This window comes from Chinchilla lanigera, unplaced genomic scaffold (assembly GCF_000276665.1).
Source record: "Chinchilla lanigera isolate Chin_1 unplaced genomic scaffold, ChiLan1.0 scaffold00080, whole genome shotgun sequence".
NCBI classification, from domain to species: Eukaryota; Metazoa; Chordata; class Mammalia; order Rodentia; family Chinchillidae; genus Chinchilla; species Chinchilla lanigera.
Window position 1 is genome coordinate 3,060,132 of NW_004955481.1, and position 19,280 is coordinate 3,079,411.

At 40.5% G+C, this 19,280-nt stretch overlaps 1 protein-coding gene across 3 annotated transcripts in view; it reads left to right on the forward strand.

The window, feature by feature from the left end:
• Blmh (bleomycin hydrolase) overlaps positions 1-18,547 on the forward strand; it is a 47,396-nt gene extending 28,849 nt beyond the window's left edge. For all 3 annotated transcript variants that reach the window (XM_005402657.2, XM_005402658.2, XM_005402659.2), the window contains exons 11-12: positions 3,069-3,138; positions 17,587-18,547. In XM_005402657.2, coding sequence (XP_005402714.1) covers positions 3,069-3,138; positions 17,587-17,738 — 222 coding nt within the window. In that variant the 3' untranslated portion in view covers positions 17,739-18,547. The remainder of the gene's footprint in view (positions 1-3,068; positions 3,139-17,586) is intronic.
• The last annotated feature ends 733 nt before the right edge of the window (positions 18,548-19,280 follow it).

A 19,280-nucleotide genomic window follows, 5' to 3' on the forward strand; every position in this document is an offset into this window, starting at 1 on the left:
CTTTCACAGAGGGTGAGGCAGGTGGTACCGGAGAAAAACAAAAAAAAAAAAAAAAAAAAAAAAACAGTGTTACTATCTTGATGACCTACTTTCAGACTTACCTTCCTTTGTTTACCATTAACCATTACTTGGATTTATGCAGAGCTGTAGGAGATTGGATATAAAGTATTTTGAACTTGCTGTGAAATACTCTGAATAGTACTGTCACAATTTCTGGGATATATTGTGGTGTTGGAAATTTTATCTTTCACAAATAAACTCTCCACTTTCAGGCTATAGAAGGTTATTTTACTCCCTATGCTTAAGGATCATAAGTAAGAAAAGACTTCAAGCCAGTATAATTCTTTACCATCACCATCAAAAACTTTCTCTCTAGTCTAATCACTGGAAAGAAATCTACAAACTACCTTGCATAAGTTGCTTTAGGGAACAGTTTGATAGAGAACTGTTTTTGCTGCCCAGCCCTCTGGATTTATGATCACTAAAGCACTTACTATCTCAGCGTGTCATTATGTCATGTTTTCCTACCTAGACTACCTAGAAGTCCTGATTGTTTTGTGTACTCTTTAGGCACAGTTATGAGTAGGGTGACATTTTCTCACTGTACCTTTCTCCCATCTCTGCCAGCTCCTTCACTTAACGCCTTTTTGACCTACAGTGTCCTAGATCCTTGTGCTCTCTCCTGTTCAAAACCTGTTCTTAGGGAAGGTTTAATTACGTTTGTACAGATTACAGGGCTAGGACTTTAAGTAGTCTTTAAGTAGTAGAACTCTGAGATATTTCACTTTTACGTGAGATCATCAAACATAGTATGGTATAAAAAGTACCTTCAACTAATTAGGCAGTCCTATATTGATTTCTTGATCTTCATGTAGTTTTCCCAAATAAATGCAAAAGTTGAAGACTTACATGATTTCTATTAAAAGTTAGCTTCAGAAAAATTATATGGAGTATGGTTGATATTACCTTTATAGATTACAAAAAGCCATTTCACAAGAGTAGACAGTGATTTAGTTAATTATTACCACCCTGATTTATAACAAAATTCTCACATTAGAATTATGAACAAAACACAAAATTAAGTGATGTTATTTTAAATAAGAATAGCCCTTTGATATTAGAAGTAAACATTAAGAGAAATTTTTATGAGTAAGTTAGTGCATAATTTATTCATTTCTGCTTGGACCAGCTGTATTATAAAATTATAAGTTATAAATCCTTTTGTAATTTTCAGGAGATCTTTAACATTTTAGATAGGCATGGTGGCTCGTACCTGGGAGGTTGAGGCAGGAGAATTGTAGTCAGTTTGAGGCCAGCTTAGACTACATAGTAGTTTAAGACCAGCCTGAACTATATAGTGAGACCCTGTCTCAAAAAAGAAAAGAGAGAGAGAGGGAAACTTTAGCTTTTTAAAAATCATTTTCCATTTCCAGGAATAAAAATCATTAATACTCTTATGTCATTTTCTCTGGAACTTCTATTTTTGTTTTTTTGTTTTGTTTTGTTTTGTTTTTGTTTTTCTTCCAGTACCAGGAATCGAACTCATGATCTTGCGCTTGCCAGGCAGGCACTGTGCTGCTGAGCTAAATCCCCAGCACGCGGAACTTCTATTTTTGATTGGCATGGTTTATAACTGAAAGTTTATATTGGAACATCCCCCCACTAGGAGTTTTTGCCATTAAAACTAGTTTGAACTACGTTTTAATAATAATACAGAGATAAATGCATTCTGGTTACAATATTTCTGCAGTATTCAATCCTGATGCTGTTCCCATGGCATCCCTGAGAGGAAGGCCCAACTTTTATCATTTATATTTGTAGATGATCCAAAAAACAATTTAGGTCATGCAAGAATTAATTGGCAAAGTAACAGTAAACATTTTCAGACATACAGTAACAAGTAAATAACTTTAGTTGGTGTAGATTCTAGCCATGATATTTAAAAGAAAAGGTGGAGTACAATGAGTGAAATAGAAAACTAAGCAAGCATTTAATATGCTGGCCTCAGAGTATATAATTTAATGTTGCTAGTATAGGTAAGAATACTTAAAAGTTGTGGGTTTGTTAGCTAAATCTGAGACTGAAAATTACTGAGATCTAAGAAAAATGCTAAGAGTAGAATTAGAATGTTCAGGTCAACAGACCCACAGGGAACCAAACCCATGTAGAAGAGACTTATCATCAGTAATAGCAAGTAGGAGTTGACAGATGAGATCATTAGGAGAAACACAAGTGTCAGTGCTCTCTCGTGCTACAGAGATTTAAATTGTTTTGACATCAGCAAATGTCCTGGGTAAACATGACCAAAAAGTCTTTTCTCAAATGGAGCTTTACTTTTGTCCTCTCTGTGTCACTATAATAAATGCTAGAAAGGAAGGTTATTATCATATCATTGCCCCTTTAAGAAGATTATAATAGAGCTTATTTTGTTAATGAAGATAGAAAAGAGAACAAAACTGCCTGGGTTTTGTTTATGAGAATGATCTCTTTATTTTGGCTTTGCCATTCAATCTCTGTTATATTAAATTGAATATTTGTGTAACTGAATCAGTAAAAAAACACATTTGGAGAACATCATTACTTGATTTCCCTAGATAGAAAATCATACATTGTGATGAGAATGTGTTTATTTTGTTTTGTTTTATTTTTCAGAAACTCATAGCCAGGACCTAGAATCGTTCCTATAATAAATGCAATGGGATGCCTTTCCAAAAATTCTGATTGATTAAGGACAAGAATCCCTGGCTTCAAATGATGTTCACTACTTTTAATAATACATTTTATTTTCCTTAGCCAAGTAACGTTTTTACCAGTTTATTTTCTGTATAGAATAGAATGTAAAGGAAAGGGAATATTTATTGTTTTGTTAGCTTTATTTACCCCACTTATTATTGGAGTATGTATCTGTCTAGTGTTATGAGAAAATACATTGTCCCTGGTCATGTACATCATGGCTATTTACAGCAGACGGTTTGTTTTAAGTGGCTACAACAAGCTAAAATTGCATGACACCCCTCCAAGGGGAATCTATTCGTACTGTACCGTATCATCTTTTTTTTTTTAATCAGGATGATCAGGATGGTACATTTCTGAAATGGAGAGTAGAGAATTCATGGGGTGAAGACCATGGACACAAAGGTGAGCTCAAATTTAAGATACTAATTTCAGGTAACTCAGATCTGTTCTACTCTGCTCTACTGGGTAGAAAGCTGGTCTAGTGTGAAGATTGTTTAATTGGTCCTGTTGACTAAACTGTTCTACGAAAGGTGTGAAGATCCTGTTTGCCCAACGGTTCTTGTAACCAGCTTAGCATGCTTGAGTACCTGGTCCACTCAAGACCACTTGTGTGTTTGCATTTGTTCCAAACCTTACCGACTCTGCTAGACCATTCTGTAACAGAACTTCTTGATTGATGAGAAAGTTGAGTACCCTCTACTAGCATGTTTGCTATATGGCATTTGGTACATCTTTATCCACTGTACCACGCTCTAGGAAAAAACCTGCTTGGGAGCATGTGATTGTCAAGAAACTCCTTTGGCATTTCTTGGAAGTTGTGAAGTCCAAGGACGAGAACATTTTGATTACCATTTAGAACTCTCTAATACTGAGTAATGAAAACTCTGGCAGAAGTCACAAGTAAATTACTGTAACGAAGCTAAACAAAACAACACAAGGGAGTTGTAGAAAAGTCAAGATATTACAGATAACAAAAGGAAGAAAATAAAAATTTCTAATCCAGTGATCACCACTGCTAATTTAGAGTATATTTTTGAAAATTTTGAGACAGTACTTTGGAAGATTGTTTTTTAATAGTAGATCAAAGCCTCTTAAAGGAGTTTTACACTTTGAATTTTAAGGTTTCAAGCTGAAAGTGGCAGCCATCATGGTGTATGTGATGGGAGCACATGTATGCCTGTGTGTCACGTATTTTGTAGCCAGTTCTTTTCCAGAGTCTGTATTCCTTACTTTTAGCCAGCGGATTCTTATTAGGAAAAGCACATTATCCAAAGCTTAGTAGATGAGGTAGAAGATTGAGACACAAGGGAAACCAGAGAAGAAAGATACCCAGACTCTTGGAACCAGACTTCAGCACAGTCTCACCAGATATCTTAGAATCTCCCATATCTCAGAATCAGCCAGACAGTTTCTTTAAAAAGAAAAAATAAAAAGGAAGTAGAGATCTTAGCAACTCTATTGTTGCGTCCTCTATGTTTAGAATAGTAATTTTGCAACCGTGTTCCTCAGAGCCTGGGATTTCTAGGGGCACAGGTGGAGGTTTGGAAGTGAGCAGGTGAGGCTTCTATGACTAAAACCGCTGTCTTAGAAGAGTCTGTTAACCTGAATTTTGTACTTGACAGAACTTCAGTATGTTGATTGAGCACAACAGCCTTGTATGTGATGGCCAGAATCTGAACACTACTTAATCCATCATTCCAAGTCTTTTCATCTCTACATGAAAATGATCATTGGTAGATTTTAGCTAACTGTCCCTGGGAACTGCTGTGAAACTCAGCAGCTCAGTATTTATATAAACACATTCCTCTTTAGCATCAGATAGTTACATGTCCCTTTTCTGTGATTTCTGTGATTGTTAAGTGATTACAGAGGTCCTTAAAGTTCAGCATGTTTTAAATGGTGATTTCTTATAAAATGAATTTCATTTTAAGACAAATACAACTAAAACAACTTACAATTTAGTTATAAGGATGGATGCTTACCTTAAATCGGAAAGATTAGATTATTTGTAGCAAACATAAGATCCTGGGTTAAAATTGTTCTTTTTTTCAGATGAATCTCTGTCTCCTGTCTCATCTTTGCTCTGATTTGGTACCTTTAATCATGGTTCTTGCATGGTCTAGAAAAAAAAAGACTGAAATTAGGGCTTGTTTAGGTGAGCCCAGCTCTGTCAGCTTGCTTTTTTGATATTTTCGATCTGTGTTAATCACTGAGTTTTAGATAGTGATACCCATTTAAGAGAAAATAAACACTTAGGAAGGCAGGAAAATACTCTTGTATATTGTGAGTTAACTGTCTTTATTCTGAACCTGAACACTTGATTTCAGAGAGGGCTCTGGGCCACTTTGCTGCTGCTTTTTTCCTCATTTGGTTGTACCTTTTTATTCCTACTCACCAACTTAGTCATTCTACTAGTATTATGACTTGGTCATTCCACTGGTAGTACGTTGAGAGAACTGGGGTCTTTATTCCTACACTCTGCTGTCATCCTTCCTAGTGAAATCTGCAGCTGTTTAGTAAAGATTAAACTTAACTTTTTTTGTTGTTGCTCTCAAATAATTGAAGTTCCTGAGATTATACAAAGCAAAGCATTTCAGTAGAGAGCCAAAAGATAAGAAATTGAACTCAAGGGAACGGTAAAGAATAGTTCTTTCAAAGCCAAAATAATTATTCTCATATATTTCGTGGTAATGTTCTTTCTGACTTAACAGGAAGGAAGGAAAGAAAGCATGATCTAATTTAATTGGCACACTTGGCTTGACCTTCAGAGAGTGCCTAGTATGTTATTCTGTTGGTGATGTGCAGGGCCCTCCCGTCCGTCATCCTGGTGGGCATTTGCTGGCACAACTGAGGCAGGACTTCTGGTGTGCTGTCTCAAGAAATGTGACTACCCTTTAAGCAACATGTGGTGCTTTTGTTTCTGTATATAACATTAAGGGGTTGTTACTGTTTTCTTTGGGATTTCTGCAGGTACAGATGGATGTTTTTTAAAAAAAAAAAAACAGTATTAATACAGGCTGGAGGTAAATAGAGTAGAGACACCTGGGCAGGCTGCCCTTGCCCTCTGCCCAGTTCTGGCTTTGGTCTTCCCTATTGGTCATTTTTGTGGCTTTTCCTGTCCCCAGAAAACCTGTTTCACAATATAGGCAGAGGTTCCTTCTGACCAGAAGAGACTTTAAAGAGAAATTAGTTATTGCTTTGTACCAGTTGGATTCTTTGATGTTAGTAAAATCAAGTATATATTCATAGGCAGCCATACAGAAAATTGATTGCATTTTGAGCATGTGCCCCAGTATGGCTTTCTTTCCTCCCCTACTTGAAATACTTGGCTGTACATTTTGAACTTTGTTCATGGATCATACAGAGATGGATTTTATAGTTGGGGGAATTTTATAATTAAAGGGACAGACCTTGAGATTTGTTACATTCTTTTAAAAATTGACACAGTAAAATATTTAAGAATTTAAATCAGAGGAAATAACCATTGGCTTCTGTCATTATTTCTCAGAAAAACATAATCTTTAAACCAAAGTAATCTGCAAGTTCCCTAGGTATTCAGAGGTAGAGCGCAAACCCAGATGGTCTGACAGCAGAGCCATTTTTCTCAGCCGCCAAACTGCTTTCTCTCAGCTTTTCTGTTCAGATTAGGCTTTATGTCCCTGATTTCATTTTAGTAGAAATTTCAGACCTCCTTCTAAAAGGGAACCTTGTGGTGATTTCAACTGAAGAGACTTAGGCCTGTTAGATATTAATCTCAAAGAAATTTACATGACCAATTCAGATTGTACAAATTGTGATAAAAAACAGTAAATGTTTACAAAAATTTTTAAATGTGTTACAATAAAGAACACATTGGCATTAATCCCCCTCAAAATACTGCTGTCCCCTCCCCTACCTTGCTTCAAATGCACATATCCCATCATTGTTGCCACTTTCTAGAAAACAGTTCTAGAAGTCCTCTTATCATTGTCTTCAATTACATTGTCATGGCTGCTGTGACACAACATTGCTGGTCAGTTCAAAATGTTTACCTTTTGTGATCATTTTGACTTTGGGGGAACAGCCAGAGGCACATGGTACAAGATTTGGTGAAGAATGTATATGAAGACACACTGAAATATTTTTACCAGACTCCCTTTTCATTGGATGGCACTGGGCAGCAGCATTCACCATATATTTGATCACACCTCAGAAAGACACTCATGAAAAAGAACCTGTAGAACTGCTTCAAAAGTGGCAAGAAAGCTCATGCTCTAATCCCAACATTTGGGAGGCTGAGGCAGGAGGGTGACTATGAGTTCGAGGCCAACCTGAACTATATAGTGAGACCCTGTCTCAAAAAAAAAAAAAAAAAGTGGCAAGAATGATGGAATAAGTGTGTTTGAAGCAAGGGGAAATATTTGTGGGGGGGAGGTTTAATGGCCGTGTGTCCTTTACTATAATAAATTTTTAAATTTCAACATCCTGTATTTTTTAATCAGCCCTTGTATCTGGAAAACCAACATAACCTTTAATTGCCTCAGCAGTCAAAACTAATGCCATATGTTATTTTGGGACCATTATGTCCAAAGCTTAGCACAAAACTCATCAGATTGTTCCTGTAATGTTACATTGTGACACCGGGTAAGTTACAGAGAGACAAGTTAATATTTAATTCTTGATCATATATCTGGATAGTTTTATATTTTATTGTCAGTGGCATAGTTATGTTTCCTTATGAGATGCTACAGTTTGTCTCTATAGCTAGCAAATGAAATGATGTTTGAAAGCATTTTCATCTGTGTACTGAAGAGCTACTCATGACATACATTACGTAGCATCTTGGTTTGTAATAATTCAAGGTTTGCTAATGTGTCCGTATTTTCTTATGGCGTCAGGCTGGAGTAATCAAAGTAGGAACATGGGTCATTATACTTGTACTTTATGTGAGGAAACTGAAACTTACTGAGTTTCAGTTATTTCAGTTACTTATTGAGTTAAGTCAAAACAGTTGAGGGTTTGACTTATTCAGGTTGTGGAGGATCACAGAGTGGGAATTTAGGCCTTACAGCTTCCTTATAAGTGTGTATGACTTATATAAAAGACAATCATTTGCTAATCTGTTTGAGGTTCACGTCTCCATTTATAAATTGCATGTATTAAAACAAATTTCTGGATTCCTGGAAAAGAGCAAGATATAATTTTGTTGTGTTGTACTGAAGATTTTTCATGTCTCAAGGTTTGGGGAAAGTGTTAATCCCATCAAATGTAGATACCTGAGTTCTCTCGAAAGAACTACTCGTTATCTATCTTTATTGACCAAAGTGCCTGCGTGGCTCAGGCTAAAAAATAGTACATCCAAGTGGGTTTTGCATCGTGGCTGTCCTACTGTTGGCTGTGTAACATTGGTGGAGGTATTTAACTTATCTGAGCCTGAGCTTTTTCATCTATAAAACAGAGATAATAATTGTATCTACTTCAAAAGACAATATGTATGGATCTCCTTATTTGAAGCTAACAGGCCTACTATAAGCTAGAGAAAATGTCCTTGTCAAATTGCAACTATAAACTTACAATTTTAAACAGGATGCAGGTACTCCTGGAAGATCTACAAAGTGCTAAATGATCCAGGAAAAGACATTCTTTAGATAATCACACTTGTTGCCTAGAGCCTCTTTTCATACACCCTCAAACATTATAAAAACTCCCATCTCTCCCTGAGAGCATAATTCCTGTCTTGAGAACTTCACCCACAGTTCCCTTTGACAGTGTCTTCTATTCTGAATAAACTCCTGTCTTTACTTCTGAGAAGATATGGGGGATGTATCTACCTCTTAGAATTGCAGTGAGAACCATGCCAGGCATAAAGAAGTACTCAAAAATATTAGCCCTCTGTTGTTAATATTAGCTGTAGATTAATGGGAGCAAGAGAAGAAGAATATCAGTCTCCCTCACCTTTCCCTGCTAGAAGAGGGCTGCCTAACCTGCCTCATGGTTCCATTTTCAGGTCTCTAAGAACTCAGACCCCAGAATGACCATTGTGCTACCTCTCCAGTTGCCGGGTGGATGCTCCTTTGTATGGGCTTAGTTTTGTGAGAGAAAGTGGTGTAGGTGAATAGACCTGGTCCTGAGGAAAAGCCATTAGCGGTAGCATCAGCTCATATTTATTGATGGGATGCAGGGAACCGTGCACAGGCTATAGTGGAATGAATGTCTCAGGCACTCTGAGGAATTTATACTTAACCACCTGGGACACGGCAGGGGATTTGAAGAGGGCTGTGATGTGACAGAAGTGGCATTCATGATGTGCTCCTCAGACTGTAAGATGTAGGATAAATAAACCAAGAAAAGCAAAGAAGGGGTGATTTCTCGGAGAAGACAGATGGCAGAGAGAAAGAACCAGGGAGGGTCCCCTAGCACAGGGCAGGGGGAGACCTTGAAGCTAAGGTTACTGAAAAGGGCAAGGAGTGGCGAGAGCACCTCCGAAGTCGTGGGACTCGATGGTGTCAGGGAGACTGGTTATAAGCAATGGTACAGCAGAGCAGACAGCAAGTGAGTGAGGGAAAGGCTTTGGGGTTGGATTGGAAGGTGGGCATCTACGGCATTTTAGTACCAGTTCCTTCACATGCTACATAGCGCAGGGCAGGGGATATCAAAGCTGCGCTACTTGAGGCTGTAAATCCCGACTTGTGTATGTGACACGGGGGATGAACCTCAGGGAGATGGTGAGTGACTGGAACTGCGAGGTCTTCTCAGGGCTCCTTTAAGGCAAGTCAGCTTGAAGAGTGTTAGGACTTCCTGTCAGGGCTGTGGCGTTTTTGGAAAGCGATGCGAGGAGAGCAGCAAGGGCGGTGATAGCTGAGAAGGGCAGCCCTTGGCATTTGGAGCCTGCTTTGGGCAGGTGAGAGGAGTGAGGGCAACAAATAGCGTGGCCTGCCGTCCATGGAGCCTTGGAGGGACTACCAGAAAGCAGGCTGTGCCTGAAAGAAATGGCACTTATGACAGCTTTGGGGTCAGAGAGAAGTCATTGACTCATGGCTTTAGGGAAGCAGAGCCTTGGAGGAGTTTGGTGCCCGGAGTGGAGGAGTGCACAGGTGGGCACTCAGGCTCATGCTCCAGGGAAAGGAAGCAGACAGGCTGCTGGGCTCCTCGGTGGAGGGCACTTCCTCAGGACACGTGCACTCTTCTGGCAGAACTTCGTCGTGGCTTGATGGGTAAATACCAACTACAACCCAAGCAGTCCCTTTTTCCGCCTGCATTTTCCAGTCCACATTTTGCCTGGTGCCTTTACCAGGGAAACAGTATCTTCTGTAGCCTTTGTTTCTGAAAAAGGCCACCAGTAATATCCTGTTCTGAGTATCTCTTCTTTTATCAGCGAAAGGTTCACGAACATAAATGCATCCTCGCCCCAGAGCCAGACTTTTATGTTTACTCTGGAGGAAGGAGAAGCCTCTCTTCAGCTCGCTGTCCAAATAGCAGTCATAATTGCAAGTGGTTGTTTTGATTCCCTTCCTCTGGCTTTTTAAAAAAAAGCTCCAGCCTGTTTTGTTATCCATCCTTCTAAATACATGTACATAGAACTCAAGGTATCTCTGATCTAAAAAGGGAAACACCTCATAAAGGCACTTAGGGACCTGGGTGCCTAACTCTTAGTGTGGGATTGTGAGCCGACAGGTTGGTTCCTAACAGCTAGGAGCCTGAGCCAGATTAAATGCTGTTATCTGTTCCCAACACCATAATCCCTGCCAAGGTCCTTTGCTGCTTACTGAGAATACTATTGGAGGAAGCTGAGCCTGTGGAAGAGCCTCATATTAGAGGTGAAGATCTGAGTTGATGTGGGCTTTGCTTACTGTCCATGTGACTTTAGATAACAAAAGCCAACCCTGCTTGCCTCAGTGTTAGGATTAAAATCTAAGCATGGGTAATGTGTGTGACATTACGTTGTAAAATGTAAGCTCCCCAGGGGATGTTTATTTGTTTTGAGGTTGTGGTTTTTGTTTTTCAGTTTTACTTTGTTTTTTGTTTGTTTGTTTATTTTGAGACAGGGTTTCACTATGCTGTTCAGGCTGGTCTTGAACTCATTTTGTAGCCCAGGCTGGCCTCAAACTCACAGAGATCCTCCTGCCTCAGCCTCCCGAGTGCTAGGATTACAGGCATGTGCCTGATGACCTACTTTGTTCTTTTTTGTATCTATGGTTTTTATTTTGTTTTCTAGTATAATTCTAATAATAAAATTCGGTTGTTATAAAATCAAGTACAAAAAAGGTATATTAGGAAGAACTTTATTTTCATTTCTGTCGCTCTCTACTCCACCCTCTCTGCCCCTTTCAGATTACCGTTTCTGTTAGTTTCTGGTGCATCTTTCTTTTGTGTGCAGATACGCACACAGTTGCCTTCCTTTCTCCCACCAGTGTAGCATACTGTATACCCTGCTCTGCGCCTTTCTTACTTCACTTAGCAGCATGTCTCAGAGGCATTTTCCTCTCAGTATGTTTCCACATCAGTACACTTTGTCTTCCATTGTCTAGATGTGCCATAGTTTATTTGAGCAGTTCTCTTACTAATTTGGGTTGCTTCCAGTCTTTTGCTATCACAAAAAATAGTGCAGTGAATTAATATGTGTACTGTGTGTAAAACATTGCCCAGCCCAGTGTAAATGCTGAATAGGTATTAGCTGTTACTACACAAATATACATTGTATGCATATAAGAACTCTGTCTGTAGGTTGGAATCATAGAAATCACATTGCTTAATGATGAGGACAGGTGCATTTATAATTTTTCTAGATACTGTCAAATTCTGTTCCATAGGAGCTATGTCACTTTGCACGTTTGCAATATACCCTGTAGAAATTTAGTGCAGTAGGGCCTGCTTCACACACAGAAGTGGTTGACAAATTGTCACTACTTAACTATATATTGAAATGTCAATATTGGTAAATATGACTTCATAAAAACAGGCAAACACTGCAGTTTAAAAGGGCAGAAGCCAGGTGTGGTGGTGAAAACCTATAATCCTAGCTACTCCAGAAGCTGAAACAGGAGGATCGCAAGTTCAAGGCCAGGCTGGGCAACTTAGTAAGACCCTGTCTCAAAATTTTAAAAGTCAAAAAAAAACTTAAAATGTAAAAAAGGACTGGGGAGATAGCTTAGTGACGACACAGCACTTACCCGGAATGTGAGAGGCCCTGGGTTCAGTCATTAGTACTGCAAAAGCTGGGTAGGCAAGGGATCTCAGATAGGTGCTTTATAAAGCTATAAGTAGCAAAGGTTTCTAAAAAGGGTCAGTTGGGCCCGAAAGAAAATTGGTAATCATATATACCACATTTTGATGAATATATAAAGCAATTAAATAGAAAATAGGGGTTTGATTAAATATATCTTGGTTTAATCATAGATTTGACCCTAAAAATTATGATATAGATAAATTGTTTCTATATCAAAATGGAAAGTGGTTAATTGGAAAAGAAGTGTGTAGTACTTTGTAATATCAGTGTGTGTGGTTTGTTTTTTTTTTTTTTTTTTTGCACCGGGAATTGAGCTCAGGACCTTGTACTTGCCATACAGGCGCTATGCTACTGAGCCTTATCCCTGGCCCAAGTTTTTTTTTAAATAAAATGTATCAAGTTCACATGTGGAAACTCCATCCAAGGATGTAGATAAAATTTGAATAAGGCTTATCCCAGGTGGTATATTGTAGGCAATTTTTAAATTTGTCTTCTCTTCCTCTTCTTCCTCTTCTTACTGTATTTCTAAAATTTTTTATAATGAACTTAAATTAATTTGACTAACTTTTAAAGAGTTAGAAAACAGTGTAAGCTGGGAGTAGTGGCATGTGGCCGTAATCCCAGTACTCTGGGAAGCTGAGACAGGAGGATTACAATTTTGAACCCAACCTCGGCAACTTAGTGACTTAGCAAGACCCTGTCTCAAAATAAAAAATGGACTAAGGATGTGGCTCAGTGCAAAGGCCCCAGATTCACTCTCCAGTACTACAAAAAAAAGGAAAAGAAGGAGGGATAAAGGAGAAAGAAATACAACATTTCAGAAATTTTGGAGGAGAAAATCACCTACACCATGCTGTAGAACTATCAGTCTATTGTTGCCTTTACTGTACATCTATATTTGTAACATAGGTTTATACAGGATATACCATTTTTATATACTTTTATCACTTAAACATTTTCTCATGGGCTGGGAGTGGAGCTCAGAGGTAGAGTTTGCTTAGCGTGTACAGGAGCCTGGTTCCATTACCAACACCATCAAAAAAGAAAAAGAAAAAACTCTTTTGCATTGCTGTGGCCTTTGCAAATTTATTTTAAAGGACTAATGCTCTGTGAAGTGGTTTCTTGCACTTTCTTAGTAAATTTGGGCTATAGACAGGTGCCAGTGAGGGTCTGTTCTCCTCTCTGAGAGCATGTCCTCGGCTGGAGTGAAAGCTAGCAGGTGAAAGACTGGTAGTGACTTCGTGAGGTCTGGTAGTCTGGCTCCCTTCGGGTCATACCACTAGATGGGTCCACCAGAGCAGAACAGACAACTGGGTTTTGTCAGGCATTTTTGAATAATAATTAGCCATAAATAGTTCGTTAGTGAGGTGAAACACTTCATAGAACAGAGGCAACAAAAAATATAAAATGTTTATGATTCATGCGTGCTGTCTAGTGTGAGAGGTTCAGATGTCAGCTCTCTTGCAGGATTTCAGAAAACTGGCCATTTGGGAGCTCTTCTGCGTTGAATCTCACCACACCTGTATACAGCTCTATCCACAGACACTATTTTCCTTTTACAGACAGATCCTACTCTTTGGTTTGCAAAGTACCGAAGCATTGCCAGTTTCTTTGAGGAACTGTTCACTTATTTTATTTCTTTTTCATAGCATGTAAATAAGCCAGTAACGTTTAAAGCCTCACAGTCCAGACTTCCCGTATAGTGAGAAACCACCTCACAGAACATGAAGTCATTAAGATGAAGTCCATAGACTGTGTAGCAACATCTCAAAGTGGTTTCTTTGTTGGTTAGTTTTTGTTTCATTTGATTTGCAGTGCTAGGAGTTAAACTCAGGGCCTTGAGCATACTGGGTAAGTACTGTCTACCTAGCTACACTCCAGTCCTAAAGTTTAAATTTCATTTCACCTTAGTTCCTGAAATTGACTTTCTTTACTCATTTAACAGTTTTCCTAAATAGTAATTTGGGATCCCATTTTGCTTTCTTTTCCTACTTGCTTAGGAAGTACCTATTAATGGCCACTGTGCTTAAGGGCAAGGAGCTGCAACCTTCCTCACATCAGAGTGGCCACGGGCACCTGCCTAAGCACAGCCTTCCTGAGTTTCAGACACCGATTCTAATCTCAGTCAAACTTCGAGACGAGCAGTGTCAACAGTTACAGCAGCCATAGTCTATTATCTGCTCAGGGTACAATTACTTGACAGCCACCTAGACTGGGAGGTTTTTACGGGCCCCCAAAGAAAAGAACTCATATCCTGAAGAGAGACACTAATCAAGACAGGTCCTCTTGGCAGAGACATTGAAAGGGTGGATTACAATTGATAGGAGTTTTAATTTGTGAGGACTTAATCTGATCTGCTTTTGGAACAAGATAGTGTAGATGTACTTACTGCCCGTTTTCTTTGGGCATTCTTTGAACATTCATTTGATTGTATAGTGATAATATTGTTATAAGGACACAAAACTTTATTACATGAATCCGCCTCTGTCCTTTACCTGCCGCACAGCCCAGAGCTACTCTAGAATGTATTCGGCCTTCACAGTGGTAAGGGGAGGCGTGACTGATGTCTCGGAGGGTGTGATGTTGAGCAGACTGGCCTACTTGCTCACACCTCCTTTTGAGAAGGCAGATACTGAGGGTCTCGGGAAACGCATACTCAGGGTGTAGGTGGAAGTGGTACTGGGTGGCCTTAGTGTAGGAGATGTTGAGGGTCTGACTGACTGACGGAAGCAAAGCCAAGGACTTCGGGTGTGTAATCAGGACAAGCCAGAGCACTGGCCCATGCTCTCTTCCTGTGTCTCCTGTCGAGAGAGGCGCCCCTGGATATTTGTATATGTATATGTGTGTTAAACCTTGTGCGTGCTAGGCAGGTTTCATTGCCAGTCCCTCTAGAACACTTTTTCAGGACCCCTGCTTTGGAGGGTAAACATGCTGTACCAAGTCAGGATGAGTTGTCTTTGACTTCTCTCAGAGGTAAAAAGCAGCACTGGGCATAGGTGAACTCACTAAAGCGGTGGTGTCTTCATGTTAGATAGTTCCCTTTGTCAGCGTTTGGCCTACAAATTAGACTCACCATGTTGCCTTTTCGTTACTTACATCAGTCTTGTCTTAAGAACAGTAGCTCTTAAGTGTGCGCTGAGCGCCTGTGGATCCCTGGGAGCTTTTTAGCGGGCGTACAGGGCCTTCCCTTCACGGACACACCTGTGAGAGGCCAGATTTTCTTCACTTACTTCAATAAAACTGCAGATCGCAGCACACTGAACACAGACACGTATACAGGAGCCCAGCTGTCCATAAAGCCAAGCCTTGAAATGAAAACCAGTACTACTTTCCTAACTAAAAAAATAATGTTTAAATGTGCAAAACATGTTCATTTACAAAGTCACTTTAGTCTGACTTGTCCTGTAATTTCAGCAGAGACAGTGTTTAACGAAAACTGATGTATACTATGCTCATCTCTAGGGGAAAAGTCTTACTGTAAGTTGAGTAGCAAAGGGGTTTCTTTTAATCATATGTAGATTTTAGAAACACATTATCCTTAGGTAGTACTACTATAATAGAAATGGAATCACTGAGAATTATTCAGCTAGTGAAATAAAGAGGTGATAAACTATACCTTCCAAAATCGTATTCAGAAAATCTAACGTGTCAACTTGCTTGAAGAGTCTTTGCCAAAGGAATCTTTTCAGCTTAGGTGATTAACTTCTCAGTGCCTCTTTCCTTTCCCAGAGCTGATTAAGGTTGGCCTGTTGATCTACCAACATCTTTGGCTGATCTCTCTCTTTTCAGATTACCAAAGACCTCAGCAGTTTCCAGCAGTGCTGCTTTTTAATTTCTGTATGTGTATTCATGACTGCCTGACCATCCTTAGGAGTTTTAAAGCTAGCGTGGCATTCTGTGTCTCCTAGCAGATGAACATAAATCACTTCTGACACTGCAGCCCGAATATGCTGGATAGTGTCACTTGTGACCAAAATGTAACGGTTGTTTGACTTTCTGTAACAGCTCATGGATAAAGCTTTCTTTGAACCTTACAAAGTCCTGGCCGTTTGTGAGTAGACCTAGTGGAAAATGTTAAAAACTGTTTTGTTTTAGAGATTGTGATTATTTTTAAATTCTTACTTCAAAATAAGTTAAAGTTTTAACTTTGTTTGTTTTTGTGGTACTAGGGATTAGACCCAGGGACCTTGCTTATGCTATGCAAGCGTTCTACCCCTGAGCTACACCGCTAGTCTTTATTGTGAGACAGGGTCTCACTAACTTGCGTCGGCTGGCTTTATATGTAATGATCCTCGTGCTTCAGCCTCCCAAGCTGTTTTTCTAGTATGGTAAATATGAATAGAATGTAGCCCTCAGAAACAACTTTTGGGATCTTTAATCATTATAAAAATAGAAAGGGTTCTTGAGGCCAGGAAGTTTGAGAACTATACTAGAGGACCCTCTTGTAAAAAATATCTGTGTCTTCTCCCCTTCTCTGGTCTCTTTCCATGGGAAATGAGTAGCATAAACTCAGGTTTATACAAACCCTTTCAGAGAAAAATGGCTCAAGTGTCTAATAGAGGAGGTGCCAGATACGAGGAGGTGGGTGTTGATGGTCCTGCGAGTCCTTTGTGTGGTTGGATACGTGCTGTGTGCCCTGTATTTCTTTCCTGGCCTAGTAACCCAGTTTTGTTTTCAGTGCGTACAGTTTAGTTCCTTGCTTTAATTTTGCTCTTCATATTGAAAGTGGCTGAAGCAAAACAATTTTCCCATGTAAGTTTGTCGGAAGTGTGCATCTGAAGGGGAATTCTTATTCTGGCAGAGCTGAGATACAGGTTGCTTTTCCTAATGGGAAGAGACATGTCATGGGAAGCGGCATAGCGCATAGCTTCCTTCTCTCCTCATTGAGTTCCCAGCCTGGGGTATTAGTGCAGCGGCATCTTCCTGTTCACTGAGAAATCTGTAAATGGTGTGGCCTTACTGAGGAAGACAGGAGCAACAGTGGTCTCCGTGTTCCTGATCCTCAGTCCTACCTGATCCTCATTGCAGACCCCTTCCCAAGAAAGCAAAAACTGTGATCACTTGACTCACACAGTATCATCTGTAAATGCATGGCTTCAGTGGGAATGGTAACGTGGCCCATCAACATGCTTGTAACAGCCAGCTTAGCTAGTTGCTATAGGAGTGTGTGATAGAGAGGAAGGGAGAAGAGCCCAAGATGCTGAGAGGGCAGGGCAGGTGAGAATGGAGCTGGTGAGCTCGCCCTTCCACCGTGGAGATTCATCTCTCTGGGGAGGGCTGTATGAACAAGACGCGCTTCCACCCACCTGCCAGCATGCAGGGCAGGGCTGGCCAGCAGCAGGGCAGCAGAGCAGCAGAGAAGCACTTGTCTGGCACAGCCATGGGTCTGGGACCCACTCTGAACCTTGCCCGTGTCACCTGGACATATCACTTGGTTACCCTAAGCCCCGTTTTTAGTTGGTAAAAATATGCTGTGTCTTTGTAGGTCACAGAATTGCTACCAAGACCTAGATTAAATGATACTATAGGTTGGAGAGCTGAAAAGCATGTACAGATGTTTTGTAAGCAGCATCTTTGCAGCACGGACAGGTCTTCTGCTCTTTGCCCCACCTTCTGGACTCACGTGGCTCCGTTCTCTTCTCTAGGTTACCTGTGCATGACTGACGAGTGGTTCTCAGAGTATGTCTACGAGGTGGTGGTGGACAAGAAGCATGTCCCTGAAGAGGTGCTGGCTGTGTTAGAGCAGGAGCCCATTGTCCTCCCGGCTTGGGACCCCATGGGGGCTTTGGCTGAGTGACATCACCTCCAGCTCTTTCCTCCTCCCATGGAACCTGATGTAGCTGCAAAGGACAGCTCCAGAGACTGAAGCCAAAGTTACGCAGTGACTGTGTGTTCCCACAGGACACGGCAGACTGTTGGATTTCCAGTCTCCACCAGGAACCTCTTTGGGGAAGTGTGCTTTATGCTGAAACAAAATATTCATTAAGAAGAAGAGAAGGAAAAATCAGAACATGTTACCTACTCTCCTCATCTCCAACAGCTCAGGATCTCTTAGCATTTTCATCAGATGTAATTGTCTTAACCCCGTCAAAAAGTTCTTCAGTGTCTGTTGTAATAAGGCAGGAGCGGATGAGCAACTGAGGTGTCTGAGGAGAACAAGCTGAGTGCTTCTGGTTCCTAGAGTAGAGGGTGCCTAAGACTTGAGCTCTCAGAACTGCACATGACCTCGCAGATCGCCGTCCTTCTTGGATGGCAGCCGTGGAATTCAATGTTTTGAAGGTGTTTTCAAGGCAATTTCATGTGCCTCTTACAGCCCAAGAACAGGAGGAGGTTGATCAGGTCTGACATGATTCCTTCCTGTTCTAAACTGTGGGGGTGCCGCTCTGCTTGCGTTGGGTTAAACAGAGGCTTTAAAGAAAGTGGGAGAGAAAACAACCAAAACCTTATCGGGATCTCAGTTGTAATCATTAGGTGGAGCTCTAGCCAAATGGCTTAACTTTTGCCTCTACACTGGGGGTTGGGGGGCAGGAAAAGGTGATGTTCATTCTTTCTGACAACTAGATGGTGCTGAGAAGCTTTTGAATAAAACACTTTGCTAAATGAGAATAAGTTGACTTATTTGTACTGTTTAGTTACAGATGAAAGCAACCACATCACTTATGCTCTTCAAAGTGAAAAAACAGGAAGCGGATGTGGGGCTCCCCGGTTTCAGCCTGGGTTCAGGACGTCTGATCCTTCCCATCAGTGCGGCAGAAGCCCGAGCCTTCTGCAAAGGGTTCCCTGAGGGACCCTGCTCCCCCGCCACTTCGCCCTTCGCTCACAGCTAGGAGTGAGAAAGGACGCACTGTTGGCCTGGAGAGCATGGATTTTACTGAGTCTGGGCCTCCATTTCACTGAAAGTAAATAAGCAGGAGCGAAGTCCTGATCAGCATTTCCAGCAGTATCTGTGTCGACCACTGCTAGTCTGGCTGCCCAAGAATCTTCCCAGTTGTAGCAGGGAATTGTCTGCCACAGCATTTTCTAAGACAAAATTAGAATAGAAGCTCAAGCTTTAACCAAAGTGTTTATAATATTCCAGTAATCCTGTTCCAAGCAGGATGAATAAATCCATTTCTAGACATACCATGGTAAAACCACAGCACAGATTTTAAAAGCATCCAGGAAGAAAAGCCAGGTAACCTCCAAAGTAAAGACAAGCAGGGTGACAGCGAACGTCTGATTGGCAACTGTATACCAGAAGACAGTGACAGTATCTTCAAAGTGCCGTGAGAAATTGACTGAATCTATACTCAGTAAAAATATCTTTCAAGAAAAGGGTGAGGGGCTGGGGATTTAGCTC